At 49.6% G+C, this 23,979-nt stretch overlaps 1 protein-coding gene and 1 long non-coding RNA gene across 2 annotated transcripts in view; one reads left to right on the top strand and one right to left on the bottom strand.

Annotated features, from left to right (window-relative positions):
• Nucleotides 1-3,979: 3,979 nt before the first annotated feature.
• On the bottom strand, nucleotides 3,980-6,219 carry LOC141958825 (uncharacterized). Its single transcript, XR_012633362.1, has 2 exons — nucleotides 4,460-6,219; nucleotides 3,980-4,317 (listed from the first exon to the last, which is right to left on the bottom strand). It is a non-coding gene; the product is annotated as an uncharacterized LOC141958825 (long non-coding RNA).
• Nucleotides 6,220-7,185: 966 nt separating this feature from the next.
• Nucleotides 7,186-23,979, top strand: part of PARVB (parvin beta) — a 66,539-nt gene continuing 49,745 nt past the window's right edge. The window contains exon 1 of the mRNA XM_074901734.1: nucleotides 7,186-7,438. Coding sequence (XP_074757835.1) covers nucleotides 7,324-7,438 — 115 coding nt within the window. The 5' untranslated portion in view covers nucleotides 7,186-7,323. The remainder of the gene's footprint in view (nucleotides 7,439-23,979) is intronic.

The following is a 23,979-nucleotide window of genomic DNA, read 5'->3' on the forward strand; positions in this document are numbered from 1 at the left end:
TCTTTGAAGATAGTTACGCTTTAATTTTTTTTTTATATGTATCAATCCTGAGTTGTCAGCCTGAGAGAATCTGAACTTAGAATCCACTTCCCCTGCATCTAAATTTACGTTTTTTCTTTTGTCGTTAAGTGTTGGCAAATTTAAAATCATAACACAAAGAGGACTCTGGGAGAGTAGATGAGAAAGACAGAAGCTGTTATTACTCCCATGGTGTTCTGCTCCGGTAAGAAGCCTGGTGTGGCCATACTGGGCCCTGCCGGAGTGCTGGGTGCTGCCAGCAGATCTCCTCCCCGGCCAGGTCAGGGCTGGGACTGCGCTCTCCAGCGCGGGGTTTTACCCGTGGCTTTAGTGCTCTAGAGATGTCAGCTGTTGCTGTAAGACAGTAACTACATCTGTTTATGTCAACAACTCACTTCACAAAATATGAAGGCTAGAAACTGGTCTGCCTAGTTTTGCAGGGCTCCGCTTAACTAAACATCCTTCCCTTCTTAGAGACCTGCGGCAACAGGCTCATGGATGTTCAAAACACAAAACTCTGTGATGACAGAGGTCGGGTCTACTTCAAATACCAAAATTCAATATAAAAAAACTTTTCCAGTGTGTATCTAACAGCTGCTGTAGCAAATACATTTTCAACATAGCATTTCTGATGATTTTTTTTTGTTGTTATGAGATAAAATATGACACTATGTTAAGACTGTCAACAGATGTTACTAGTTTTTCTCCAGCACTATCTACGTTTTGACATATAAAAATATTTTTAATGGGAATGTTTAGATACCAAAATAGTGTTAGGATTTTTTGTGATGAGTTCAAAGTTTAGTTTGGCCCTTTTGATAAAATCAGATGGATTCTGTTGCCTTGAGAACTCTTTTTTTCACGTGTGTGGTTTGTTGCTAAAGGCTGCTCAGGTGTAGCACTTCAATCTTAGGTGGGAGAGCCCTCAGCGAGTATCAGTTGGCCGTTTTAGAGGGTGTAACATCTTCCTGAGCTGGGCAGCCCGACAGAAACAGCCTCAACCTCAGGTTTCACACTAAGCAGCACCCGGCCCGCCGTGAAGTTCTGAGCGATCTGTGATCTACCTGAGGACTAAGGGATGAACGGGGGCAACTGCTGGTGGGTGCAGAGGCTTTCCAGGCCGAGGGAGCCCGCTGCACCCCCCGCACGGCACTGGCCTGGCAGAGTACCTCGGAGAGGCTCTGGAAATACCGTCACTGGATGTATGTTTTGTGACAACAGTGCTAAATTGCTGTTAGCAACTGCAGGGCTCTTGGATGATTTAAATTAATTGGGGTGAGACTTTATGCTGAGTGTATTCTGTGTGAGTCGGAGCAGTTGGCTTGCTTCTGTCGAGTGGAAAATGCAACCTGGACTGCAACTGATGGAGCTGTTGTCTGCATGGAGTCAGTGGTCTTTAAAAGTCTTCCAGTTAGACAGAACACGTAACAGAAATTATTCTGAGGCAAATCAGTACATTTCCACTTCAATATTAAATAAGTAATGTTACTAAAAACAACCAACAACCAAAACAAAATCCCCCCCAACTCACATTTTCATTCATTTGGTAGACCAGGAATAAATATTAACTATAACTTTCTTGTCTGTAAGGTATCTGTTGTAGGAAAATCAGTAGAGGTGTTGCTAAAGTAGAAGACAATATATAGCGAAAAACTGTGAGAGACCATATAGTCAGCCAGCATTACTTCATGACACATCTACTTACAGTAATCTCTTGTAGTCTCAAATTTTGAACACACTGTAAACTGCTGCAAAGCTACAGTAGAGGAAACAGAAAACCTCTATAAAAAAGGAGGTGAGCAATGTTAAAATAAGCAAATGTGAATTCAGATTTTGAATGTTCCGCTGAATGTTAAAGCTAACGGTTCAGGGCTGAAATTAAAACCAGAATTCAAACTAGGTTTAGTCTTTCCAGTGCATTCTCTATTTGTGAAAGACATGTTTATGCTCAGATTTGTTAATGAATCCACGCTCACGGGAGTCTCATCCTTGAGAAGAGGTGGGGGGGTACCAGAGGGGATCTTCTGGGGTGTCAGGCGCTGGGACCTCATTCACTGTGGAAGGTGCAAACGAGGAACGAAGACGGACGGACCGTGCGCTTGGAACTGGCGGCCCGGCAGCCCCTGCCGGGTCACCTCTCGAGGCCATCAGCCAGTCAGGTTCTTAAAGACTGACACGCCCTTGATGAGAAGCACCGATGGAAGCTCTGCATTTCCTACTGAGAAGAGCCCGGCTTCTCTGAACCACCATAACGGGACTCAGAATGCCCTGAGGTTTGGGGTTGCATTTCTTGAAGTGTAATTTTACCTCCTTCTGCTACAGGCTCTCTCTTCTTGTCTCAAACAACCTGGCCTCCTTTTACTTTGCAATAGGCTGACATACTTCTTCTACTTAACCTATAAATTTAAGCCTTTCTTTATAATAGGATGTCAAAGTTGGGGATGAATGGATCTCTCTGTTTGGTTTTATTTCAATTATTGAAGGATAACTTGCTTGTAAGTGATTACATTTTGAGTGCTGCACATGAATCAGTGAAGTTTCATATACTGTTTGGGCTGTGTGTATAGCTTGTGAACCAACTTGTGTGCCTTCCTGCTTGAAGTTTGTACTCACAGATTTTTCTGATAACAATTCATAAAAACATTCAGGTATGGGAACCGATTGATTTTTACTTCTTTTCCCCAGAGGTTGGGTAAAATGCTTTTTCCGTGCTGCCTTAAAGCTAAACGTAACCTATGACTTAAGTATGAATTTGATGAAATGAAACATCCACTCTGCTAGTTCTGCTGCAGATCAGCATTTCTGTGTGGTTTAGTGCTACTAGTGCTTGTCAGATGGATCCAGGTTATTTCTGATGCGTTGGAAGTGCAGCTTGCATTTGTGAAGTGTCTCCTTTGCCTCTACTGGGAGAACGCAGTTGACTTCCTTGCTAATTTTGCAAAAATGTAACATAACCTTAAATGAAATGGGCAATTTAAACAACAAACGCCTTTCGGTGTACATCTTCAGCATAATTAAGGCTACTCTGGGTTTTTTTAATTACCTTTTTTTCCCCTCCTGTTTTCCTGCAGTGCTGATTATAACGTTAACTTGCAGCGTAAGGGCTTTGTGCTGCGCAGGAGTGGACGTGACCACCAGTGCTCGTGTTCCCGCAAGTCTCGTAGGTCGTGTAAGTCCTGCTCTGTGGAGATTTTGAAAGCGTTCCTCCAAAAAGCTGAAAGAGCTGTATTTGATGGAATTAAATTATTGAAGGAGCGATCCCAGTGCTGCACCACCGCCCTCGAGGGGCAGAGCGGGTGCTGGAGGAGCGTGGCCGCTGCTCTGGGCTACGGGACAGGACTGTGGGCAAGCTGCAGCTGTGGGGCTGACATGTCCCTGGCAAAGTGTGTTGTAAGGGTCAAAGCTGCAGGTATTTGAACGCAGCAGAATGGCTGAAGCTTTTGGAACGCTGATGTACTTTTTCTGCTAGCAAGGGCGCAGGGAAGAGCTCCCTCCTCCACAGAAAAGCAGCATGAAACATTCACTGGGTATAGCCTGAAGCCTCAAACCCATTTAAGTGAGAGGCAGGTTTGTAACTGGTATTGATCCCAGCCGCAGCAACTTCTCACGTACAGTCTAAAAGCCTTTGCTATGGGCAACACACTCTTGTTTCGAGAAATAGAATTTGTTCTTCCAGAGAAGCACTATCGATAAAAAATAATCATCATCATCATTGCCTTTATGAGCACACACAAGACAGGCTTATCTTGCTGTGAGGTTTAAAGATCAAGTATTTGCAGGGAGGAGGTAATTTGACTAAAGCTGGGGCAGTGGGCTGTCTAATTAATAACAAACTCCTCCACTTTAAGTTTTAAGCTTACTACACACTCCAGAATCGGCATAGCATAAAGTTCACAGCTTTTTAATGGCATCTATCTGTGAGCGAAGGGAAACATTTCTGTCACAAAGCAAAACCCGAGTGTCCTGGTGCAGCAGTAACCTTTAATGAAAATCTGAGCTGGTTAGGGAGGAAGTGAGCACGCGAGATGATCCCAGTGCTCGGTACGTGGGGACACGGAGCCGGGAGATGCAGAACAAGGCTGTGGTCCCTGCAACTTGCATCAGCTGTGTATTACACATTTAGTGCAGACAGAGCCTTAGGAAATCCTTTCTGTATGCTCCCTGCAGCAGAGATGACAGGATGCAATAAAACCAGGTCAGAATTGAAAGCCACTGGCAGGTTTGGAACTTGCCAAGGAAACAGGAAGAGAAGTTGAGGTAATAGCCAATGTCTTAAGCAGGATTTCCACTTATTGATTTCTGAAGTCAGAAGAAAAAAGATTTGGGGAAGGAATGAGAAAATAGATTTTAGTTAAGTTTCAGGATACCTTATTGAGTGCCTAAAGCAAGAAACTGTGCTTTAAAAAAAAAAAAATAGACTGCAAATATAGGGAGTATTTACCTGGACGCAGATCTCTGGCATCATCTTGTGGCTGTGCAGCTCCTGAACTTGACAGTGGTTCCTTTCACTCTGGGCAGTGCTGGAGAGCTGGGGAATGTGCCGAATGCACTGTGGACACGAGGGTGCCAGGGTGTGCCTTGTCTGTATGTTCTTTATAATATTTCCCGCTGGTCTTTATGCAAACAAAATAGTGACGTTTTATAATTGCTTCAGTGATAGATTCTGCGATCAATTAGTGACTCCATTTGTCACACTCAGGTTTGGGCCAGGTGTAGGGACTGCCCTCATTCACCCAGGGGCTGGCTGTGTTCCCTGAACTGCTCAAGCATAGCATAGGTACAATTTTGGTTTTGCCTTGCTTGTTTTTAGAGAAGCCATCCTTTCCGCAGAGGGGCTTTGGGGAGGATTTCCCGAGGTTTTTGTTTGTCACCAATCCATTCTCCAGCTCAGGTTTCCCAGGGCTCCTGGATGGAGGAGCTGGGCTGGGCAGGATCATGGCTCAGCTGCTGGGCTGGTGGAGCAGAGCATGAGAAGAAACGTGGCTTGTAGGACTGGCCAGTGAGGGTGACCGTTATCTTAAAACCCACGGCATCTATTATTGTGTGAGACATTTAAATCATTTGCCACTCGCCTGTTGATTTGCAGAACGCAACAGAAATGGAGCCTGTGAGGCAAAAACCTGTGGTTCAAATGCGGAAGGCAATCCCGTTAGAGAAACAGGTGAGCAGGGATTGTTCTCCCAAATCTTTCATTAGCCATTGCATTAAATATTGCTGTCAACAGGGAAAAGCAAAATATTTTTATACAAGAACTTACGGATTTTATACAAGCATATAAATTTTAAAACGCAACATAGGTAAATCAGCAGCATCTCTGTCTGTAGAAATTGCTGCACGTTCTGCTAGCAGCAGTTATGACAGAAATGCAAAATGCTCAGTCTCTTACACGTTCAGGCAAAATCAAACTGCAACCTGCACTGTGTTCCTTTCTGGACAAAAAGCCACATTCCAGTTCAAACACCCGCCTCTTCTGGGTTTGTATTCTGGGGGATGCTCCATGGCTGCTGTCTCATTTAATGAAAAGGCATTTTGAGGAAGTGCCAAGTGTTGTGCAGCTTTGCTTTTCTTGCAGTTTAGGGCAGCCCTGCCATGTTTTGCCTAGTACCATATTCTCAGCAGACACGGTGGGAGAGTTTTTGGGTAGAGCAGGTCCCTTTGGCCTGAGACTGCAAGGATTGCTGGCTCTTAATTCAAATTCCCTGCTGTGCCTCTCCTGAAAGGCGCAGTTCGTCTTAAACAGCATCTGAGCTTCCTGTACCTGCTGTTCTGCCACTGACAGCAGTGATACTCCTCCTGTTCTTTGGTAATCTCTTTATAATTGCAAAACTGGATTAAAATGCGTCGGTCCAGTCTGGCACTCTCCTCTGAAAGCATCATCTTAAAAAAGGAAACTAACTTAAAAAAACTTAGTGTTCACTCTTGAATTTGTGCTTATAGAGTTGGATCCCCAAAGAACTGCTGTCTACTTGAAGTAAGTCGTCATTCCATCGTATATCAGGCTGCTAATTCACGATAATCTTCAATTCGTGGGAGTCTGCACTGCCATTCCAGAGGGTCTTCCCAGCCCTAGTCATGTCTTCCCTCCACTTCCCTTCTGTGGGCACTCACGCTTGGGTGACTTCGTTCTCTGTCACACCAGAACACTGGGCAGGCTGATTTTGGTTTTGGTTTGTTGGTTGGGTTTGTTGTTGTTGTTGTTGCCTAAATGCCTGTAGAAGAGAAACAAGCAGCAAGAGGTGAGGGACGAGAGTGGGTCTTTGTGACAGAGGGGATTACCTCGGGTTAAATCTCTCACAAAACTACACGCTCAGGAAAGTGTCCCTGCTCAGGTGTGTGGTGTGGCGTTACTTCTACGTCGGGCCAAGCACGGAAATCTGTCCCGTGAGGTGGGAGTGCGGATCCTGCGCCAAGTCACGTTGATTTGAATCGGGTTCTTTGTTGGGGCGAGGGCTGGTGACGGGCCAAAGGCGCGTGCGTGGCCTCGGGGACCCCGTCGTCTCATTAAAGTCAACGGGACCACTTCAGGGGCTTAAAGTTAAGCACGTGTGCCAGATTCGCAGGATCAGAGCCTAGCGCTATAAACTCTTCAGGATCCATTTTTAACGCGTATTCCACAAGGCCCTTACCGTGCTCCCGAGTACTGTAAATGACAAGTAATGAGCAGTTCTCTCGGTGGGAGCCGGGTTTGGCGGACGCGGCGCTAACGGCGGTGCTGGGAGACCTGGGGGGTGCCCGTGGGCCTCGGCACCCCTGGACTTGGCAAGGGCGGCGCCCCCCGGCCCCCCTCTCCTCAGCCTCGGGCACGGGCGACGCCAAGCGTCGGGCAGCGCCGGGGGAAGGTGTGTGCCTGCGAAGTGAGGCGGCGGACTGCGTGCGGCCACTCCGCTCAGCCTGAGCAGGCTCTTTGCCCCTGCCGCGCCGGGGCGCGGGGCTCTGCGTCCCTGCGACGCGTCCGACCCACCTTTCCCCGGCTCTCGTGGCCCGCCGGCACCCCCGGGCCCCGCCGGCACCCCCGGGCCCTGCCGGCACCCCCGGGCGGGCGCGGCCCAGCAGGGCCCGGCCCAGGCCGGCGGTTGCCCGCGGGCCGGGGCGGCCTCGGGGCGGGGGGCGGCGGGGCGGCCCGCCCCCGCCTCCCGCGCACTTCCAGGCCGTGGCAGGGCGCTGTGGCCGCGGCAGCGGCTCCCAGACCGCGCCCGCCCTCCCCGCGGCTCCGGCCCGCGCCGCCCCCCGCCTCCCGCCCCGCTCCGCGCTTTGTTCGCCTCACCCCCCACCCCACCGGGGACGCCCCCTCACCCCGCCAGGCCGATGTCCGCCGCGCCCGTCCGCTCCCCGACGCTGCGGCCCCACAGGATGAAGAAGGACGAGTCGTTCCTGGGCAAGCTCGGCGGGACGCTGGCGAGGAAGAAGAAAGCCAGGGAAGGTGAGTTCGCCCGCGCGGAGCGGCGGGAGGCCAGCGCGCCCGGCCGGGCTTGCGGCACCTCCGCGGGCCCGTCCCCGCCGCGGGGAGGCGGCCGTGGGGCTGAGCCCCGGGTGCCCGCGGAGCGGGGCCTCGGCCCGGCGGGGGTCCCCGCGCCCGCCGCCGCCTCCCGCCACGCGCCTCAGGGCTCGGCCGCTCCCAGCACCCCTCCCCGGCTCCCCCTTTTCAGCGGGAAAAGGAACCCCCGGACCCGCCTTCTGCTGCAGAATGAACTTCTGCTGACCAGGGAGACCGCGGGCGTCGTCTCTTCTTGCCTGAGTTGAGGAAGCCACGAGGGAGCGATGGAAATCCACCCGCGTTCCCCTCCAGGCCCGCTTCGCGCTGGGGATGGGCGCTCGGCCCACTGTGGTTTTCGAAACCAAAGATACTTGGCAAAACCACCCAGCCCTCGAGCGCCAGGACGGGACCCGTACACCCCGGTGTTGTCACCGCCGGCGCCACAGGCAGGGGGGTGTTGGCCCCCCCTTGGCCTTGGGGAGCCCCGAGGAGGCTGCGCGGAGATAGCGAGGGCTGCCCTCGACCCGCGGCCCGGCTGTAGATAGAGAGGCGGCGGCGGGCCGTGAGCACGGATAAGGCTGGTTCTGCACGGAGCGTGCCTTCCTCCCCAGTGCCGGGATGGCGTACTCCTCCTCCTCAGCCTCCCCGACCGACCACGCTCTGGCTGCTGCGGAGAAACGCTTCCTCCGTCCTACCCCCGGACTGCCGCCGCCTGCTAGCGGGCGATCTGAGTGTCCCTGCCTTACGGTGTGATGCATTTTTGACTTTCTGGCTGGTTAAAACCGTCCTTAGTTTTGTTCTAGTGTCTGATGGGCGTCGGTAGGGGAGTAATTCGAGTTTAAGCCTCCTTTCAGATGGCTGTGGAGCGAGCACGTGTTTTAGCCGTATCGAGTCTACTAATTACCAGCAACGCTTAGAAGGCAGCTTTTTAATATTTAAAAATAAACTATTTGACCTCAAAGCCGGGCTCAGGGAAATTGCTTCCCTTTCCTTCTGCTGGCTGTTTTGGTGTGGCTTACTGGTATTTCCTTTATTATCTATTTTGAATCAAGTTTCTCCCGCGTGGTTCTGCTGAGGAGCAGCAGAGCGGCCGTGCCTGCCTGATGATCTCATTTGCTTCTGAAGGAAGATGGTGGAGAAAACTCATCTCCAGCGGGGTATGTCGACCACACGCTCCAGAATAGTGTATTTCATTCAAAGGTGGCTTCTAAGCTTAACCAGCTTGTCAGCGTCGCTTCTTAAACGAGAAATTTCAGTGTCTCTAGGTGATGTTTCTGAGGCATCCGCTTCCAGCAGGGGCCACCCACCCGTTTTGCTGAGTTTGCCGTTATTTTGCTTACTGCCATGGCCACAGCCCCTCTTGGCGACAGAAGGGCCTGTTTAGGTTACTGCCTTCGGGCCGTAGTGGGGAACTAGTAAAGCGTGATGGTCACGCTTCTGTCCGTGCGGGGGGGGGAGGAAGCTGGAGCATGTGACAGAGCTTTTAGTTTGAGTATTCCTTCCAGTCTGAAAACATGAAGGGAGACAAGCCTGTCCGCAAGCCGGCGGGGCCACCCATTGGGTGCAACCCGCTGTGGTGCTGCCGGCAGCCGAGGCCCTGCGTTGTAAGGGGATTATTACCTTTTTACCGTTTTTTCTTTCTTTGTAGGGTAGCTCTCAAGTGCAGGCTGTCCAGACCATGGCTGGGAAACTGGAGGGGGCCAAGGGCTAAGCAGTGACGAGGTGGTGGGCTGGGGTCTGCATGAGAGGGGGGAGAGGCTGGTGCATGGATTGTGGTAGGATCTGGGCAGCCCTAGGAGCAAATTTCAGGGCTAGAAACGAAATCTTTGTAGGTGAGTTTGAAGCAGAGGTAAATTGGAAGCTCATCCCAGTGGCGTTCCTTGAATGAGCTGATAGACCACGCAGGAGCCGTGTGGTCAACTTTTCCTGTGTGCTTGGGAATGGCTCTGCCCTTGGGGAATTCCCTCCCTCCCTGCAGGTGGTTTCTGGTGGGTTTCTCTGAGGGGGCCAGCTGAGGTCAGAGGGATCTTCCCAGAGTAAATATTGCCCTCTCGGCCAACCACCCTCCACAGTAGCGAGTGGCAGTGCTGGCTGCTGATTTGCCACAACCAGGAGTCATTGTTGCCTCCTCTGCCTCTAACAGCACCAAAAGCAAGGAAGCCAGAGGGCTCATTATACATCTTGCTTTTGCTGCCTGTCCTTTGTATCGTAGTGTAAATACAGGCCTGCTATCGCCGTCCCAGCTGTGTTCATGTAACGACCTTTAGCGTGGTCTGTGCAGAGCTGTAATCCAGTCCTGTTAAACCTTTCTGTCTTGGCGTGCGACTTCGGAGCCACGCAGCTCAAAGATCCTGATCATCATACTGAAAAAGTCTTCGTTTATTACTTACGTGGTTTGCTTCTTTTAATCGTGAGTGGCAGCCGTGTCATAAATAACCACAATGTGTGGCTACCAACCCATAAGCAACTAAATTTAAATACGTTTTTGGCTAACTACTTGATAACATGCTGCCATCTATTTTTAGAGAGGCTGTGTTGGGAGAGGAGGGTTCATCAGGCTTACCAAGGCGGGCAGTGTAAGCTCATATCCTTGCTTTGTGACAGGAGGATAAGTAAGGTTCCTAGGTATGCTGGTGATAGTCACTGTGGCAGTATTCAAAGTATTTACTGTAGCACAGAAACAGCTTTGCTGCTGCTTTTGCTTTAGCAGCACGGTGTGACACGGTGCTGTGAGAGTGGGTGCCAGGAGGTGAGGTGGGCTTAAGACCTCAGGTCAAATTTGTTGACATTTTGAGTCAAATTCTATAGGTTGCTTAACTGAGGAAGCCTTTGAATTTCTGCTTTGACGCTCTGCTTTGCACCATTACACCTTATATTTCTGTTTCGGAGTTTTTATGGCTGAACTGACTTATTAGGCAGCCCTGACTTAAAAGCAGCATCAGCCACTGTTCCTGGGGAAGCTGTTTCTACCCTGGTTTCCTATGGAAGGGCAGGGCGGGTAATCTCACTGTCTGTTTGGCTCCTCCCTTCCTCTTCCTTCCCAGGAATATTTTTAACCCATAGTGCGTCTAAAAATGTCCCTGTGAGAAAATTAGTGGTCTTAAGGGTTATTAAATGACTGCAGGTTGTGTCCAAATGGGTCACCAATGAGCACAGAAAGACTTTAGTGGAGTCCCACAGCAGGAAAACCCTTACACGCTCCTGGAGAGCCCAGTGGGAGGGACGGGGCCGGAGGAAGGACCCGTCTGTTGGGAGAGCGCTGCCTGGAGACACGTGTTCTCAATCTTACAGCCGTGACACACGTCCTTAGAACAGCAGGATGTGTTAGTCCCAGCGCGCGTGCGACCAACTTGGTTTTTACTTCCCCCTTCCTCCCTGAACTGAGTGGAAATCTGCAGAAATCTGTTTGCCTGATGTTAGTGTGACGTGGCTCTGTCTTGGTGTATGTCGGCCTTTCAAGATGTGCCACATCTGTAATGTGATTAATAAACTTACCACACCTGTTCAGGGGCTCCAAAATCTGCTTTAAATACAGTAGGAAACTTGGGGTGCTGGCAGGGCCCACGGCAGGGTATGGTTTGTAAGCTAGGTGATCCCTTTGCTTCTTTTCAGACCTTATAAAAGATACTGTTTCAGATAGTGCTGTGTTTAATCTCCGTCTGTAAAAGGAACTTAATAAAAATCTCCCCTTTCCTCTCGGTCAGAGTGATGTCTTTGTACTGAGGTAAAGGGGACGGTTTGCTGCAAGCTTCGCTCCAAGCCTGCTTGCAAAGTTTTGTTTTCCTCATAACGCACTATGAAAGGTCTGGACAGCAGGTGTTTGGCTAAATAAACCTCCTGTTATTGTATCTGTGTGTGTGTAGCCTGTATGGAGGAGTCACTGAGAGAAGTGCATCAGACTTCATTGCTGAGTGCTGTTTCCCAGTGACACAGCCCAGGGTGGGCACAGGGCTGAGCAAACCGCTCCAGAAAAGAGCCATTTGTGGTGCCTGATGAAGTCAACGGGAGAGGGATGCCAGTGCTGCAGAGGGCAGGATTGCTGCAACGGCAGCTGAATCGTGTGAAGGTTTTATGCATGCTGAGGGAGGTTCAGGTCTTGGGGTCTGTGGCTCAGTGGAACAGTGAGGCAGTGTGGCTGTGGAAGGTGTGCTGCTGCATTTACCTGTGGGCACACCGGTTTGGTAAATAGACTGTGGGTGAGTATTTCACTAGATGGCAAGGGTTTTCTCCCAGAGGGAGGTGGCAGTTGTTGCCTCTGTCTTGCAGGGAGAAAAGGTGGAGGCTGAGGAAGTGCGGTTACTTGTTCCAGATTATCTGGCAAGCCCATGACAAAGCCAGGGAAAGAAACTATCTGCTGAGTCGTCTCTGGGGGCATGACCCTTAGGCAAAGGTGCTGCACAGTCTGCCTGATTCCCACAGCTCTACAGATGCTGAAACCCACCTCCAAATTGTTCCGGGGAGACTGCTCGTACTGCCGGTCCACTTTGGCTTTCTGGAGGAAAGAACATGGGGAAGTAAGCTCAACAGCAGAATTAAATCGGAGGAAACGGTTTCTTTATCATTCTTTTGAAACTGATGGGGCTGCTCGTGCAGGTAATTGCTCTCTTGAGAGAAAAGAGGTTCAAAACCAGCTCTGCTTCATTGCCTTTGTATCGATGAGCACATCTCGAGTCTGTAAGGCATCCCCTTGAACACAACAGGTTAGGAGAATGGAACTTGCTTAGAAAATGGATCTCATCTTTCCTTTGAATATGGTATATGAAAAGAGTTAAATTTTTTTTTTTTCATGGTGTCTGTTATGCTGTTGCCAGAGGTGTATCTGTGTAAACAGACTGCACAGAATTGAACTTATTTGCATGTTGGCTTTAGCCACTGCCTAATGTCTGCCTGGGACTTCTAACAAATTCTTTGGCTTTAAAATGGTGCGGAAAGATGCCTGTTTAGTAGATCCTAAAAAGATGTAAAGCTGTAAGGCATCCTTAATTTTCATTCATGTTGCAGGTGTCGCTCATAGTGGTGGTATTACTTGTGCCCAGGATTTGTCCTGCTCACAACCATTTCTGGCCATTGCAGATGGCGTTTCATGCTGGTGGTGCCCACGTATCCTCCTTTATGAACTGGTGCTGGTGGAGTGATCACTCTGACCTCTCTGATGTGGAAGAACGGGGACTTTGGCATCACCTGGTGCCTAGAAAGCTCAGGACGGAGGTGGGCTGCTGATGTGGTGCCTGTACCCCAGCTTTTGTCCTCATTTCTGACTAGTGGTGAGGTGCCAGGGGACTTGCAAGGTGCTGGCTACTCTTGTGCTATTTCCCACCCAACAGGAAACTTCATGAGCAGATCTGCCTCTTGCAGATCCTTGAGGTGCAAGCTTCAACTGGTTGTGTCCTGCTGTCTTCTGACCTGGTACTCCATGTATTTTTAAGGCTTTTCCTTTCAATAGACTTGTGTTGGAGCTCACCCCCATATTAACTTATTGTGGTATGTGGCAGTGAATTCTTAGTCAGATGGTGAGTCAAATACAAAGAACGTAAGGTCTGAGTCTGCAGCCCTGGTTCACAAGTGCATTTGCTGCAGCCTGAGAGGATACTTGGCTGGGGAAGCGTGCCTGTGCATCGTAATGGCCTACTGCTGCTGCAATACCCAGGCAGAAGATGAGATGGGTGCTAGTTAGGCCAAATGACTTGTAAGAGAGGAGTTTGCATATGATTATATTGCAGCTACATACCATTCCAGGTATCTGTATATATCCATAGAAGGACTGTGCAGATCTATGCAAATTCAGGTTCAATTTATTACCCTTTCAACTCCTCATTTAAAGAGAGACCTGAGTTTCCAGTTGGAACCTGCATCGCCCCGTTGCTGGGTTTCTCCCGTCGGGCTCCGGTGTCCCTCTGCACAGACCTGGTTTCACTCTGGCTAGAGCAGTGCCAGTTTGGGGACTGACACTGCTTTCTATTCTGGCCAAAGCTGTCCTGTGGATATAGTTTGCATCAGTGTCTCAATTGAAATGAACTTTACATGCACATGAATCATCCTCTTAATAGTGTCCTAAATCCCCTGTTTTTCTCCTGCAGCCGCAGCCAGGCTGGGACAGCTCACACAATGGAGCTTTAGGCGCAGCCTCTTGGTGAGACAATAGAGTTTTGAATTACAGCTGCAAGTTTTCTTCCAGACAGGATGCAGCAAGTTACACGTATAGCTCTTCAGTAGTGGATTGAAGAAAGTGACTTGCTTTTATGTAAGAAAAACAGATATTTTAAAGTTGTTTTATTTTCAGAGTTGCACTCATTAAAATGAGATTGGTTTTAAGACACTGTTGTGTTTCATCATAAAACCTTATAAAAGTGATTATCAACGCTTCTGATTTTCCAAAACCAGATTTCAAATTTCTTAAAAATACTAACACAAAGATTTGGAAAGGGACCGTTTTCTCTGTAAAGTTTACCCTTACTTAAAAGCAATTGTGCAGTGATACCTGCTTTCATCTCTTCTAAAGGATTTGCTGACACTCACACGTTGGGAGGGACTGCGAGAAGCTGGCATCTGGCAGCTTCTGTTTCGTGTGTGGGTGAGCCCTGTGAGACTTTGGGGTGTGGAGGGCTGTGTATGGATGAAATGCTGGGGTTTAACCCCAAGCCCCACATTAATGCTGACATGTGGGTGATTCCCAAGCCCTTCCCAAGGGGGGTGAGTTTCCCTTTAGGCTCCCCCCAGGGTGCTCTGGCCTGGCAGACAGAGCCATGGGGTAAAGGAGCCCCAGGGGTCCCGCAGTGAGTAACCCAAGGTCAGGTGTCCCACGCAGGGGTAACAGCTGGGACCCCTGGCAGGAGGGGCAGTGTCTGTGTGTGAGGGGGATGCCCTGTGCAGAGTTCCCTGCTGGGGAAGGACCTCCCGCCTCCCTGGGACTGGGCTCCACTCAGCTCTGGCTTTGGTAAACGCGGGCTGTGCAGAGATTCAGTGTGTGGCTTCCTTGGTCTGATGTGTTTGGCTTGTTGACCCGGTTGTCTCCCGTCCCTTCTCTGGGAGACTGCATGTCACCATTTACCCCACCCATTGCTGGTCGTGCGGTGTCGTTGTTGGGGTCAGTGGGATTGATGTCGATTATGTATAACCTGAGTGACAGGTTTGTACCCCCAGTGCTCAGCCATGTACCGACCCTTTTGTGTCAGATACAATCTGGCCATTGGTTCGTCTTCATGCTGGCTGTGGCCTTTATGCTAGGCCTGATAACTGGCAAAACAGTGGACCTCAGGTGGCTGGGGGTGCTGCACAGTCCCGCCTTCACGCGAAGCCTTTGCAGATGCTTTCTGCTGGACGGTGTGAAGGGGCAATTCTTGCTCCCACTGGTGGGTCTGTGTGGGGAGACCAGGCTGTGTTCTACCCTGTGTTACTGTAAAGGCACTCGTATTGATTTAAGTGCTTATATTTTTAAGAGCTGTGATATTTTGATCTCTTTATTAATATAAATACATCCTACTGATCTGCATGTCAGCGGTATAGGAACGCAGATGATTTAATATAGGTATGCATAACAGTGCTTAATGTCTTTTTACGTACTTCAAGAACTGTTACAGGCCAGCTGATCGGAAAACAGATGAAGCTGGTGGAGTTTCCCAGTGCAGTGCTTTGAGCTTTGCAGCATGCTTTGATGTTAGGAGATTGGGAGATTAGCTGGCAAGCTCTTTCCATTGCAAAAGCATGTCAGAACAACTTGTTGCTAAGGGATCCAGGGTTGTGTGGTCTGTGGCAAGACCAGTGCGAGGCAGAGACTGGCAGTAGCAGAAATTGGTGTTTCAGCAGTTACAGCTTTGCTGTGCAACTGGGAAGGAAATTTAGTGTGTGTACCTTACACATACAAGTGTCCTTACGCATCCAGCTGAGGAGATTGAAGTTTGTAAATGTGGAAGTGCCAGTGTGGCTGGTACTTCTGAGCTGCCCATGAGGGATTTGGATGCCAAATTGCTTTAGTTTTCAAAGGGAGCTGAATGAACAAATCTCTTGGGCACCACTAGAAATCTTGGCCTAAAATACGTACCTGAGAGGTTGTCGGTGTCAGGGTTGGTGGGACATGGTGTCTCGGCGGGGACGTAGGGCTGTACAGAGACACTGACGTGTATCATAAGGATTTTCTGCCTCACCTGTAACATCATCTGTTTGTGATCTCTGTCACCCTCACTGCTGCTGGTAATGCAGGAGGCTCTGTGCGTGCCCTCCTAACCCTGGAGTCTTGGTCCCTTTTCTGCACTTTCAGTCTGTCCATGTTCCCAGGCCGGTGGGACTGCAGGCTAAGGGCCAGCCCTCAAACTCCCCACAGGTGTTTCAGGAGACCCGGAGGCCAGCAGGAAAGAAGGAGGAGAAGCCTTGTTTCACAGAGGCTTCTCCTTGTGCTGACCTTGTGCTTATTATGGCAGTCATGACTTCAGCAGATCTCCAGGTTCTCTGAACTAACGGGATCTGGGTATTCTGCTGCAGAAGCCGCCTCCTTGGAAGTCAGATGGGTCTGATCTGTGGCAGTGTCTGGGCGTGACTGACGGCGCGGCCTCTGTTCTGGTCAGCTGCCGTGGTGTGCACATGCCTTACTCTGCACAGCCCCCCGACTCAGCTCTTCTTTGGTAGTTGCTTGTCCTCTGCCTGCTCTGTGAAATGTGTTCTATACTTGCGGTGTCACGGGTGAAGCTTAGCTTTTTTCCTTAGGGCACAGCAAAATTAACTGCCGTGATGGGCAGAGCTGTTTAGCTTGCGAAGTACCGTGTGTCGGTGGCACATCTTCCCCGGGCTCTCCATGGCATCCACGGCCTGGCCCTTCCTGTAGGTCGGGCGGCTGGGGTGTACCTGCCTCTGGTCCAGGATTTCTCGCCCAGGGCTGGGGTGGAGGGAAGCGGGAGGACGGAGGGGCAGGGTGAGCAGCGGCAGAGCCCCACTTTCCAGGGCCTCTTCCCGGCTGCCCTCAGGAGGAGCGTTGGGCCCTGGGGCCTCTGCTGCAGGACAGGCTGCTCGTGCTGGGTCGTGCTGTCCCCGGCTGGGTGCGAGGGATCTCAACCAGCAGTTCTTGCCTGGGTGACGGGGAGCTCTGCTTGTCTTTGTGGGGGGGGCTGAGCACAGAGGGGGAGCGAGAACAGGAACCTCTGTGCTGCACAATAGGTCAGTGGCCAGGCGAGGCATATTCTGCTCGGGTATAGATCTCCTAATTTGTACTCTTCTGTTGGCCAAGTAGAAAGCTGTAACCCAGAATTCACTGTTGTGTATGTCTAGTTTAGCTGGAAAAATAATTATGGCTAACATATGTGGTTTCAGGATTTTGTAATCCAAATCCGGTTAAGTCTTGCTCTGAAAACCAGATGTGGAGAGAACATGCACACCTGGCCGCGTGCACTGGCCGAGAGCAGTGGCTCCGTACTCTTTGGGCCCTTAAATCACTGTCACTTCCTCAGAGGAACGTGTACCCGCACCATGAAGCTCCTCATTACAAACCCTGTGCAGAGGGCTTGTTTCCAGCCCCGCTGCAGACCCCTCCCCAGAGCCCTCAGGCTGGGAGGAGAGGCCGCGGGACAGGATTCTGGTTTGGGCTTTGCTGGCTGTGGCGAGCGACAGGATCTGTGAGAATTCAGTTTTGCCTCTCAGTGATTGCTTTTCCAAGTTAAAAAGGGGCTTCTTTATAATTCCCAAGACCTGTCTGGTGAGCAGATAAAAACTCTTAAAAATCTCTGTTCAGTGTATGCTGCATTTTGGTCATAAAACAAGCCAGCTGTTCTGGCTCCTGGAATTTCAGTTCCGTCTTCAGTACCTCTTTCATTACATGGCTGAACCATAATGAAATCCACGGAAAAAAGGAATAGTGCGTTTTCCGTTGTAGCCGCCATATGGCCTTATTGCTAATTTTTAATTAGCTGAGATGGTTGCACAGACAATTTATTTGGAGTACGGAAGGAGACTGAGAGCTGGCTGAGGAGTGGAGCTATTCTGATGCCTATATAGAGGCACAGTGCCTTTTTTTACTGTCTTTAAATAGAAAAATGTGTAATCCTCAGAAAGTGTCTTTCCACTAGGTCTGTTTGGCAGATGTATGCATGTGTGTTATTAAACGGATGCAGACACTTCTGTCATTTTAAAATAGAAGTGTTGCTTGCTCTCTGACTTGCCGAGTCCCGCAGATGGATTTAGAGGCTTTGTAAAACTCACAGGATTTTATTCAGAAACAGTAGAATGGGAGATAGTACCAGGGCATCCAGGCTTGCACTTTCTGCTTAACATTCCTCCTCAGGAATAGGGTTATTAATTTGTCCCTCGGGATTAATGTTTCCCTTCTCGCCTGTGCATGGCTCCCAGCGTTGTTACGGTGAATTGGCTCTGCTGGAAAATGAGGCAGGCAGCAAGAATGCCAACACTGCAGATGTGTCTGGGATCTGCACTGAATTTGGTCTGACAGGGATCTTGACTCTCTAACTAGGTAATTAAGTAGGGGTGTGTAACGGAGCCCTATCCCTGGGAAACTGGATTTTAATTGGGTGCAGGATGCCATGCTCCAGGTAGTCCTGCTGTGCCAGGAGCAAGCCCGATCTGCTGCCTGAACGGCAGATCTGCTCCCGTCTGCTGCACAATCTGATGGGGTTTTCTTTGCGTGTGGAGGGGAGAAGCTGTCGTGACTGACCGCATCTAATGTGGCAACAGTCCAGCTTCAAGCTGGACCTTGGCAGGTCCTTCCGAGCAACATCTCTCTGATTCCGTGGAGCTGGGTTTTAGAGGGTCCCTCGTCAGGGAGAGAGACAGGCGGTAACGGGAAGGGAAGAGGGGCTGGCCACTCTGCTGTAGGGTTGAAGGCAAAACGTGGATACTTGTTTCCATGACGTGTCTGGGATAACCGAGTGCTTGTGGGTTTTTCCTCTGACTGCTCACATAGATTCAGACTAATAGTTTCTCTCTCTGCCACTTACGATGTGCTTAATTAGACTGCTGTCTTGAAAATGCTCACTTTTACTGCAGCTCTGCAGCTGTGGCTGCATTAACCCAGTGAGGGGCCATAGTTTAAATCAGCACCTCAGATCCTCAGCATCATTTAGCTTCGTATCATTTAGTTTAAAAAAACTAAACTGTGGTGGCTGTTGCTCTGCTGACATCAGTAGTACGAGCAATAGGAAGGCAAGGGAGCTGTGCTTGACCAAGCCCTGACTCTGACATTTAAAGTGTTGGTTGGTTTTGTACTCTCTTTCCAACCATGTATTTCTGATCCCTTAATTCCTGTCACTTACACGTTAACAAACAGATCAAAGGTACCAATATTTACCAAGCTAGTCCAGCACCTGCTAAAAAGCTTTTCTCCGTCAGCTCTTCAACCAGCAGAGAACGTGTGTGCATTTTCTTTTCTGTGGACAAACTGGTAAAACAAATTGTAATTTTTAGTGAGTGACTTTTCTTCCCGTGAATGGCATTACATGCAGATGCCCAGAATCTTGGTGGAAGGCATCCCCGCCGGGTTCCTTCATTTGCTAAATCACTGTGCTGCTGATCCCATGGTTGGTGAGAGGTTTCTCCAAGAATGCAAACACACTTTGAAACTGTCCGAACTGGGGAATTCTGCTTTTGTGCCAAATGCACGGGAGAGGGGCACTGTTTTTCAGGGAGGCTGAGTAATTTGGTGTGTCGCAGCACAGCCGGCCAGAGGATTCCGTGGAGCTGTAGTGGGAGTGTGAATGATCTCCCACCTATTACATTGGAAGAATGAAAACAGAGCAACTAATCCCCGTGCAAGAAAAGGGGGAAAAGACGCTCACGGCTGCCTGTGGTGCTGCCCCTGTGTTATGTGATCTGTCTGTCTCGTGGTCTGTCCTGGGTTGTGTCCTGTTTAACATCTTCATCAGCGACCTAGGGGAGGTGATGGGGTTGAAACCAATTGCCTCAACAGTAAAGTTTTTTTACTGTTCAGCAGGTATTCTTCACAAGCAGCTCTGGGGTCACCCTGGGGATTCTCCACCACGAGGGCTCCCGAGGATTAGCAAGGGACATCAGTTCCCACACACAAATCATACCTATTCATCAGATTTCCTGGAAAGGGGTGTCTTATGATAATGAGCTCCCAGAATTCATTTACATAGTCCGAGGAGGCGCAGTGAAAATAGAGGGAGGGTCTTTGGAGGTGGAGGGCAGAAGTAAGCAGTCTTCCTCGAGGCGGTCGCCAGCTGACCCTCTCCCCAGAGCGGGCGCTGTGCAGTGAAGTCCAGGTGCCTCCTTCCTAAACCAGCAGAAGCACCCTCCCTGGAACAGGGCCTCTGTGTCCTTTAGTTCGAGTGCCCCTTCTCTTAGTTTGCCCATTCCAGGAGTTGCCCGAGTGCCCACTGAAGGCCTTGAGTCTGCTCCCAGGGATTTCCGTAGGGAGTGTTGTCTGATCTTGTCTGAACAGAGAAAGAGGCCTGGGGAAACAGCTGAGGAGTCCTTGAGAAACAGATGAAGCAAAACACAAGCAAAGCTTTCAGACATCACAGTTTAGTCTTAATAATTGTCAGAAATTCATTTGTTTGAGCCCTTTCATTCCCTCTCAGGGTGCACACTCGTACAGTTTGTCAATGACACCAACCCGGGTGACCAGCTGATGCTCTGAGGGCAGGGCTGCTGGTGAGTGAGACATAACAGGCAGGAGAAACGGGCTGAGAGGGACCTTCTGAAACCCAGCAAGAACAAATGAAAAGTCCTGCACTTGGGAAAGAAGAGCCCCCTGCTATGAGAGGGTCTGGAGACGGCCTGCCAGGGGGGCAGCTCTGCTGGAAAGGCCCTGGGGGCCCCGGTGGGCCACAGGCTGACCCTGGGCCAGCAGCGTGCCACTGCTGCGAAGACCAACAGTATCCTGGGCCAGTGGATTGAGCAAAGTGACTATCCCCCTCTACTCAGCACTCCTTAGATCCCAGGTGATGCACGGCGCCCAGTTTGGGGCTCCTCAGTACAGGGAAGACGTGGCCAAGCTGGAGCACCTTCAGCAGTGGGCAGCCCCTCTCTGTGAGGAGAGCTGAGGGAGCTGGGCTTGTCCAGCCAGTGGAAGAGACTGCTTCAGGGAGATCCTCCCGTCTGCTGGTACTGTGAGGAGATCACTGAGAAGCTGGAGGCAGGTTCTTCGCTGTTGTGCATAGCAGAGGAGACAGATAACGGGTATAAACTGAAGCGAATGAGGTTCAGTCTGGACAAAGGGAGAAAGCTTTTCGTGCTGGGGACTATGAAGCGGTGGGACAGGATGCCTAGAGAGTTTGTGCAGCCTCTGTTCTTGGAGGTTTTGAGACGTGACATGGTAAAGCCCTCAGCAACCTGGTCGGATCTCAGCTGACCCTGCTTTGAGGAGGAGGTTCAGCCAGAGACCTCCTGAGGTCCTTTCCACCCTGAATTATCCAGCCGTCTTATGCGGCTCCCTGGCAGCTTAGAGCCTTCAAAGGCTGGAGTAGGGACATGTCTTAAACAGCATGAAGTCTGTGGATTAATGATTTATGAGGATGTGAATACAAGGGTGTGCAGTGGAAGTCTCTTCTCATCAGGGTCCTTTTACTGGGTTTGGACTGAGGTAAGAGTACAATCTTTTTTACCTGTTAAACCTTTCACTGAGGAGGAAAGCACGAATTCCTCTGGGCTGCTGCTCTGGCTGCTTCTGTAGTGAGGGTGAGTTGGAGAGGCTGTGTAGTTAGAAAACTTTTGGGACTGAGCAGTAGCTGAGCTTGAAAGTCGTTAAGATGTCTAGTCCCACTGAAACACCACCTTGTCCAGCTCATAGGACCTGCTGTTATCAGTGCGAAGGCTTTAAAAGAGACCACAGGATGCTAGAACTGCAAACTGGGTTAAACTGGTGTGCTGACTGAGTAAACAAATAATAAACTGCAGGTCTTTTTGGTATTTGGTAAAATGTGACATTGGCTTGTGCTTTGGACTTGATTTGATTCTTGGACTGGCTGTTGTTTCCTGTGTTTGGGAGACCAGACTGGACTCCGCTCTTTCTACATGGTCTTCGGCAGCTTCATTAGAACCTGGTGGTGTCTATTTGTTACTTAAATGTGGCAGAGTAAGTATCTGAATGCTTTTATGGCAGCTGCTGTCTTCACTGTACCTTCCCCTTGGACTGGCTTTTATCTGACCATGGGCTCTGACTTCCAGACTTTCTTTTACTGTGAGGTCTGTAGTGCTTATCACTGAAGTGTTTCTCTTGGCAGGCTCCTCTGGTGCTCAGAGCAACAACTAAAATAGTTTTCCACATATGACTTGTCTGGAAACCATTGAGAAAACTTCTTTGCATTTTGCAGTGTCTGCTTCCATAGTGTCATTCTCAGTGCCCTGCTCTGCTGCCCTGATGTGGGTAGGACACAGGGAAGGTAGAGCTGGGCCTCAGCAACCCTCAGTATTTTGTACTCTGAAAACTGCGGGTTGAGTGTTTAGGTTAAAGCTTCTTGTCTGGGGCACTGCCTGTCCCTGTGTTGAACTGAAAACTAGCATTTACTAGCAAACCTTGTCTTGAATATATAGTTGCTAAAAATGAGTGTTTTTCAGAGTTTTCCTTGTCTTTCTGGGTGATATTTGGGCAACTCCACTGACTAGGCATATGGACTTTCTGTGGTTTGCAGGATCATTTATCTCGGCTTATTCTTCCTGTAGAATCATGTTGCACAAGCAAAAAAAGGAGCTTTTTTTGAATTGCAAGTCATAGCTGTAGCCTCCTTTCCATCTGAGTGGTTTGTTTGTTGAGCTCTCTACTACCAACTGGAGAAGACGGTGCCTTTCTGTTACTTGTGGTGCTCACCTGCCATCGCTGCCTTCAGAAGTGAGTCTGTTACTCTCTGCTTCTCTTGACGTGTTCAGAAGAACAAACAACATCAAATGTTTTCATGTTTGCCCAGGAGACTGCTTGGGGTGGTTGTTAAGCTCTTCGTGCCTTTGGGAAGGGGGGCAAAGGATAGAGGGAAAGCAGGAGGGTGAATCGGGGAATGCTGCTTGGGCAGTTAACTAGGGGGGTTCACTCAGGTACCTACAAATGAAGTGTCAAACCATGGGAGGGAGGTGGAAAGAAGTTGGTCGAGGGATGGAAACCAGCTGGGTTGTAAAACGTGTTACCGTGAGCCGCGGTAGAGTCTTTTTTGATGCAGAGTGTTGTGCTTGATAAAGTTTGCACGGTTAGGTTTGGATGTGGGATCAGAGACAGAGCTCGTAGGAGGCAGTAATCTGAAGTGCTGTTTTCTCCCAGATTTCTTTATGATGCAGAAGACAAGAACTGAAGGAATGGACTAGGCACCTCTATTCCAGAGTAATGCTGTTAGCTCTGCTTCTGACAGCTTCTCTCCTTAGTGATCTGCTTTGCCTGGACCCATCAGACACGGATACCTTAAGCAGGGAGTGATTGTGGTTTCTGGAGTTGGTTTTTGGTTAAAAGAGTCTTGTTGGTGCTTGGCACCTTGCAGAAATCAACCTGCTTCGGTGGGGATCTCAGGACAGAATTCCTAGACTGTGAACGTGCTGTTCCCTACCTGCTTGTGCCCATCTGCTTTGGTCGTGGGAGCACACAGAAGCCTTGGAGAGCCCTAAGCACTGCATGGTAAAATATGGTATTTCATGCAGAATTGATGACAGTAAATTTAAAATGCCTTGTAGGTTCTCTGCTGGGGGTGCATACAGGCCAGATGTCTCCTCCAGTCCTTTCCTCTTGATACCAGACGTTTTCTTTCCCTCTGTTCTCATCGGGTGAATTTGACTCCACATCCTTCTTTCAGGTGGAAGTTGTCCTGGTGCTCATGGTTTATGCTTGGGAGAATGGAATCCTCCACCACTGCTTCGGGGGAAGAAATGACCTTTTGAATGTTCTGATGGAATTGGTACTGGGGGGGCCTGAGAAAGTACACTGTCCCCATTTTCAAGTAGAACTTGAGTGTAGCTTTCCCTCGTTGCTTTTACTCAAGCTGCAGATACTGCCTGTGATGTTTGAGGCATCAGCCTGGCTTTTCCTTGTCAAAAAACTCTGGGATTGAAGCCATCTGTTTACAAGTTCAGGGCAGAGCAAGCGCCAAAGGTACGGCCAGTTCATGTCCTGGAGTATAAAAGCTGTATTGTTTCGGTGTGTGTTATGTTAGTGCTTAGGATTGCTGGGGAAGGGGTAGGTACTTTAGAGAGTATTTAAATTTTGCCTTAGAAATAAAATACATGCTTGAGGGCTTGGGATCCTCTCCTTACCCCATACATTTTCCCATTCATTAACAAGTCCGTGCAAAAGCTCTTTCAAGAGGCAGGAAAATCTCATGTCCATGAACTGAATGGATACACCAGGTGCTGGTTCCAGGCCTCAGAGAGCTGCTTAAAAATACGCTTACACCTCTCAGGCATGAAGAAAGGTGGTTAAAAAAATGTGCCATTTTCAAAACTGTGGGATTTCTGTTGTAAGGTCGATGCAGGGAGGCTGAAGCAGAGCTGGCTGGGTCAGTATCTACTGGGTGACTTTTTCTATACTTGAAAACCTCACCTTTTCAGGTGTAATG

The sequence above is a fragment of the Athene noctua genome, chromosome 3 (assembly GCF_965140245.1).
Source record: "Athene noctua chromosome 3, bAthNoc1.hap1.1, whole genome shotgun sequence".
Lineage (NCBI taxonomy): Eukaryota > Metazoa > Chordata > Aves > Strigiformes > Strigidae > Athene > Athene noctua.